General features: G+C 37.6%; 1 protein-coding gene across 1 annotated transcript in view; it reads left to right on the top strand.

Moving 5' to 3' along the window:
• The first annotated feature begins 4,030 nt into the window (after positions 1-4,030).
• The window catches only part of ARFGEF3 (ARFGEF family member 3), a 183,433-nt gene continuing 180,880 nt past the window's right edge, over positions 4,031-6,583 (top strand). The window contains exons 1-3 of the mRNA XM_040448631.1: positions 4,031-4,100; positions 4,464-4,492; positions 6,577-6,582. Coding sequence (XP_040304565.1) covers positions 4,031-4,100; positions 4,464-4,492; positions 6,577-6,582 — 105 coding nt within the window. The remainder of the gene's footprint in view (positions 4,101-4,463; positions 4,493-6,576; position 6,583) is intronic.

Below are 6,583 nucleotides of genomic sequence, written 5' to 3'. Positions count from 1 at the left end.
CCCTCTGTCTCAAAAATAAATAAACGTTAAAAAAAAATTAAACAAAAAAACTTCTAAAAAAATTAATAACCAGATATTAGCTAATGAAAGTATATATTAATATATTAGTGTTTTTATACTTTATTTTTATTGAAGTATAATTACATACAATACTGTATTAGTTTCAGGTGTGCAACATAATGATTTGTCATTTGTATACATTGCAAAATGATCACCACTAGAAGCCTAGTTATTATCTGTCACCATACAAAATCACAAAATATATATTTTTTAGTGATTGGAACATTTAAGGTGTAGTTTCTTAGCATCTTTCAAATTTGTAATACAATATTATTGACTATAGTCACCGTATTGTACATTACAACCCATGACATTTATTTTATAACTAGAAGTTTGTACTTCTTTTTTTCTTTAATGTTTATTTATTTTTGAGAGAAGGAGACAGAGCACTAGTGGGGGAGGGGCAGGGAGAGATGGAGACACAGAATCCCAAGCAGGCTCCAGGCTCAGAGCTGGCAGCCCAGAGCCCGATGCAGGACTCAAACCCACGAACTGTGAGATCATGACCTGAGCTGAAGTCGGACGCTTAACCGACTGAGCCACCCAGGTGCCCCCTGGAAGTTTGTACTTCTTGATCCCTTCACCCATTTTGCCCACCCTTTCCCTCCGCCAATCGTTAATCTGTTCTCTGTATCTATGAGTGTTGTTTTGTTTTCTTTGCTCATTTGTTTTGTTTTTTTAGATTCCACATACAAGTGAAATTCTATGGTATTTGTCTTTGTCTGACTTTTTTCACTTAACATAATAACCTTGAGGTCCATCCATGTTGTCACAAATGGCAAGATTTCATTCCCTTATAGGGCTGAGTAGTTTTCCACTCTGTAAATACCACATCTTCTTTTTTTCATTCTTCTGCTCATGGACGCTTGCTTCCATATCTTGGCTATTGTAAATAATGCTGCAGTGAACATGGGGTGCATATGTCTTTTCCAACTAGTGTTTTCATTTTCTTCAGCGAAATACACAGAAGTGGAATTGTTGGATAGTATGGTATTTCTATTTTTAATTTTTTGAGGAAATTCCATATATTTTCCATAGTGGCTGCCCCAATTTACATTTCCACCAACAGTGCATTGGGGGTTCCTTTCTCCATATCTTCCCCAACACTTGTTATTTCTTGTCCCTTTGATAACAGCCATTCCAACAGGGTTGAGGTGATATTTCACTGTGATTTCAGTTTGCATTTCCTTGATGACTAATGATGTTAAGCATCTTTTTTTTTTTTAAGTTTATTTATTTTTGAGAAAGAGAGTATGCATGGAGTGTGAATGGGAGAGGGCCAGAGAGAGACGGAGAGAAGGAATCCCAAGTATGTTCTGCGTCTCAGCACAGAGCCAGCCCCATGCGGGGCTCGAACTCAAAGAGCCAAAATCTTCGCTTAATCAACTGAGCCACCCAGGCACCCATTAAGCATCTTTTTATGTGTTATTGGCCATCTGTGTGTGTTTAGAAAAATGTCTATTCATATCTTCTGCCCATTTTTTTAAAGTTTATTTATTTATTTTTGAGAGAGCCTGTGTGCATGTGTGTGCGAGTGGGGGAGGGGCAGAGAGCGAGGGAGAGAGAGAGAATCCCAAGCAAGCTCTGCACTGAGTGCAGAGTTCGATATGGGGCTCAAACTCATGAACTGCGAGATCATGACCTGAGCTGAAGTTGGACCCGTAACCGACTGAGCCACCTAGGTGTGCCATCTTCTGCCCATTTTTATATTGGATTATTTAGTTTTTATTTGTTTATTATTGAGTTATGTGAGTTCTTCATATATTTTGGATATTAACCCCTTATTGGATGTATGATTCCCAAATATCAGTATCTTCTCCCATTCAGCTGGTGGCCTTTTTTATTTTATTGATGTTTTCTTTCACTATGCAGAAGCCTTTTAGTCTGATGTAGTCTCATTTGTTTATTTTTGCTTTTGTTGCCATTGTCTTGGGAGTCAGTTCCAAAATAATATTGCCAAGACCAATGTCAAGGAGCTTACTGCCTATGTTTTCTTCTAGGAGTTTTATAGGTTCTGGTCTTGCACTGAAGTTTTTATTTCCATTTTGAGTTTATTTTTGTGTATGGTGTAAGACAGTGGTCCAGTTTCTTTTTCTTTTTCTTTCTTTTTTTTTTTTTTTTTTTTTTTTTTTTTTGGTTGTGCTTGTCCAATTTTCCCAGCACCATCTTTGAAGAAACTGTCCTTTTCCCATTGTACATTCTTGCCTCCTTTGTTGTAAATTATTTGACTATACACACAAGGACTTACTTCTGGGTTCTCTGTTCTGTTCCATTGATCTATGTGTCTGTTTTCATGCCAACACCATTGTTTTAATTAGTATAGCTTTGTAACATAGTCTGAAATGTAACATAGTCTGAAATAAGGGAATGCAATGCCTCCAGTTTTGTTCTTCTTTCTCAAGAAGAAATGATATTATTGCAAATGAAAATCTAAAATCTTACCAAGAGGAAAACACAAACTTGGAAATACAGTAAGTCAAACTTGTTGATAAGGCCCTCAAATATTTTCAAAGTAGGGGAAAAAAGACAAATTTGTCAACATTATCTCACCATTTTACATTGGCTATGAGAAATTGTTACTATTTAGTTTTGTATTTAGTTGTATATGTGTGGACAAAGAAAATTACCCACATAGTTGTTGAAAAAAAATTATTCTTGGCATGTATGGTCATGGTGAATACGATCCTTGAGGACAAATCATCGGAGAAACTTAAAACGATACTGCTAAGTGATAATATGGTCTCTTCACAAATTTATAGGTCCAGAGAATATACAGAATAGAATTAATACTTAGTAAGGTGCGAGCAGACACAGGTTATATGATTCTACTTGATGGGAGCACTGATATCTCAAGTTATTATACATTCAATTTATGTCAAATGTATATGACAATTTTTATGAAGGATTTATTCTGTTTAAATTTAAGCTAAAATATAACTGGTTTGAGGACCTTGATAGAATTGGAGGAATACTGTCTGAAAAATATAAATTAAACCGGTAAATTGTAATAGAATTGCAAGTGATTCAGAAGTAAACATAACCAGGAAACATAGCGGAGTAATTTCCAATGTTATTAGAAATCACCACCTACATTGCTACTTGGAAGCACTGTTCACACACTCTTCATACCTTTGGCATCCTAAGACTTCTACTGAATCTCTTGAAAACAAATGTAGTGATAATTGTTTAACTTCATTAAGAGAACCTTTACGTTTTGTTACGTTTTGTTTCACATCGGAACCATAACTGACAGGGGTGGTCATCCACCAAATTCTTCTCCCTCCCTCTGCCTCCGGAGGATATCTTTGGCGGGGGGCGGGGGGGGGGGGCTTGAAGGCCCAGATAAACTACATTGTATCCAAGTGGGACTCTGCAGCCTTCACCCACGGAATAGAGAAGGGATTTGTGTGACTTCTATCACGTCTATCTGACGCCTGGGCTCATATACTCTCTATTTGGCTTCCTATCAGCTAGAATGCAACCTGCCTAGGACCCACTGCGGGCGAACAATGCCTTCCAGGATGGTGGAGCAGTGAGATGTAAGTAAGGTACATCGTCCTCAAATGATCTCCAGGAACTGCTATATGCTGACCTGCCCTGGGACTCAGGACGTAGTTTAAATGATAAATAAAAGTCCATCTATGTTCTGTAAACCACTGTCTTGTTGGGTCGTTGTTAAATTAGCTTAGCCCTTCCATGAACTAATATATGTATATGTTATATCATACTGGAATTATTGGTTGTTATGAGGAAAATATTAATTAAGCTATATGAACTCAGGAATGGGAGTCACATTTTTGTTTAAAAGCTATCTCATTTGGCTAACATTTTTGGAGATGGTATTTTAGCAACAAAATTGGCACATAATGTTTTTTAATGACTGGAGTTGGATCTACAGGAAAAAAGTAACACTATATTTCAAGATGCTGAATATATCCAACAGTTACAAAATACATTTTAAGTAATCACCATGGTTACTCTATGTTCTCAACATTTTGCAGCACAGGAAGAGAGCATCATTAGTAAAGACACCCTGAATGGTATAAAATTAAAGATATTAATGATATTACAAGTCTCTGTGTCAAACTGCAAACATTTCCAATAAAGACCTTTGAAATACCAAGAAAAAGCACTTAAAGAAAAGATCTATTTGTTTTTCAAAATCCTGAATCCATAATTGTGTTAACGTTGATGCCCAAAGAAGAAAACTACTTACCAATGCTTTGTGATTCAAATACACTGAAGAGTTTATATAAATTTATCACCATTTTAGCTGAGGATTAAAGAAGAACCTGCTGAAATTTGTAATTTCACTTGCTAAGTAGAAGTATATTAATAGCATGCATGGCAACTTATTTGTGTGAACCAGAATTTCTAACCAAAATAACTGAGACTGTGGGAAGGAATAGACATCAAAGCATGTGGCACCTGGGTTGCCCATGTAGCATTATCCTCCTGTCTCCAGCCTGGAATGAATTTAAGAGCAGGCAAGCAAGCCCCCCACAATGAATCAAATCCTATTTAATAGTAACTCTATTCTCTTTAACAGTAAGTATCCTTTTATAAATAAACACTTGGTTTCAGGGGCACCTGGCTGGCTCAGTCAGTAGAGCAGGAGACTGTTGATCTCGAGGTTGTGAGTTCCAGCCCGCACTGGGTGTGGAGGCGACTTAAACATTTTTTTGTTTCAGTTTTTTAATCTACCTATACATGTATCTCTGCATACAGTGGGTGGATACAAAGGGTATTTTCTACGGACCTGATGTTTGAAAAAAGTGTTTTGATGATTCTGCTCTCACTTTCCTTCATAGCCAACATTTAGAGCGGGTTGTTTACACCTGTGTTTCTCTCGGCTCTGAATCTACTGCAACCAGACTCTGCCCTCGCAGGCTTCCTAACTAAACTCTCACATCCATTTGATCCTTTTCTGTATTTATCTCTGTCCACTCTATGGCCATTGCCTGTATACTACTTTTATTTCTTTTTTCTACCACTTAAAATAAAACACGTTGCAATTTTGAAAAGAAAAAAAAATGTTTATTTTCCTGTGCGTGTATGTTTATTTTTTAAAACTTTTATGTACATCCACACCAAATGTTTAAGCAACAAAACTGAGGTCATTTAGTGCATGGATGTATGTAGCTTTTTATGACCTTCTTAGTTCACTTGGCTACGCAGTAGCAACCACTTTTCATGTCATTCAATATTCCTCTCCCACATTATTCTTAAAGGCTATATCGTATGCTGCTTTATGGATACATACATCATGGGTTATTTACCCATTTCTCTAATGTTGGACTGTAGGCAGTTTTCAATTTTTTAAAAAAATGATTGAACAGCACACTGAAATCCTTGTCAGAAAATATTTACCCACTTCTATAATCACTTGCTTCCGATGAATTCCTAAAAGTACGATTGCTGGATTGTAGCCATTTCTGTGCTTTATTCCCATCCAAAAATCCCTCTAGGATTACCCTTCCTCTAGCAGCCACAGTACGAGAGGATCCAGTTGGCTAGCTCCTTACTAATACTGGGCAACAGCACTTACAATCTTTCAGCCAATTTGATTGATTTTTTAAAAATCACATTTTCTTTCAATGTTTGTGCTCTTTTGATCAGTAGGTGCTTGAACACTTTTCATAGGTTATACTTAGTTGCATTTCTTTTGCACTGACTTCATAATCACTGCCTATTTTTTTAGAGCGTACAAGTGCATCTGTTTCTTAATACTCTGTAAAAGCTTTTTTACAAAGCTATTTAAACTTTATATCTCTGAAATGACTTTTCATTTTCTAGTTTGTAGCGTAAGTAAATTTGCTTTTAATCATAAAGATAATAAATACTTTTTTTAAAAAAAAATGAAGGGGACCGCAACTTCCTTCCTGGCATCCTGCTCTCCCCATTCCAGCCACTGCCTCTTGCAACCTTTGCCAAACCCCAGGCATCAACCATTCTCAATACCTGAAGGCTTTCCAATCCTGTTTCTACCAGGCGGCGCTGTCCTGAGTTCCCGCCCATAAATGAAACACCCTGTGGGTATCTCATTATCGGTTGCAACCTGAATACGTTCAAAACTGAGCCAAACCCTTCTCTTCTTTAACCTGGAAGAGGCGGCCACCACCCTCCCATTTTCTCAGAGGAGAAACCTGGAAATCATCCCAGATGCTAACCACCTCAATCTGTCAGTAAACGGTACAGCTTCAACTCCTTAAATATCTCTTGCTATATTTTCCTCTATTCTTTCCACCTACCATTGGCTTATTTCTAGATTACTGTTCTCCCGGCTGCCAGTTACTCCTTTGCCATCCCCCCCCCCCCCCCCGACTACCACTACAGTTACATTTCTAAAGAAAAACGAATATGCTTAAAATCCCTTCTTCTTCCTAGTCACGGTGTTCACAACAGGGAAACAATGAGTTGCCAAATGAGATTCCTGCTTTCCCTCTTGCGTATTCCAGGGCCTCCAGAGTGAAGGACATTAAGTTACCGAGAGAGCGTGCTCTCTCGGGATCTGAGGCCCTGG

Source organism: Herpailurus yagouaroundi, unplaced genomic scaffold (genome assembly GCF_014898765.1).
Source record: "Herpailurus yagouaroundi ecotype Mexico unplaced genomic scaffold, PumYag 198, whole genome shotgun sequence".
Classification (NCBI taxonomy): Eukaryota; Metazoa; Chordata; class Mammalia; order Carnivora; family Felidae; genus Herpailurus; species Herpailurus yagouaroundi.
This window is presented reverse-complemented; position numbering and strand designations above follow the sequence as displayed.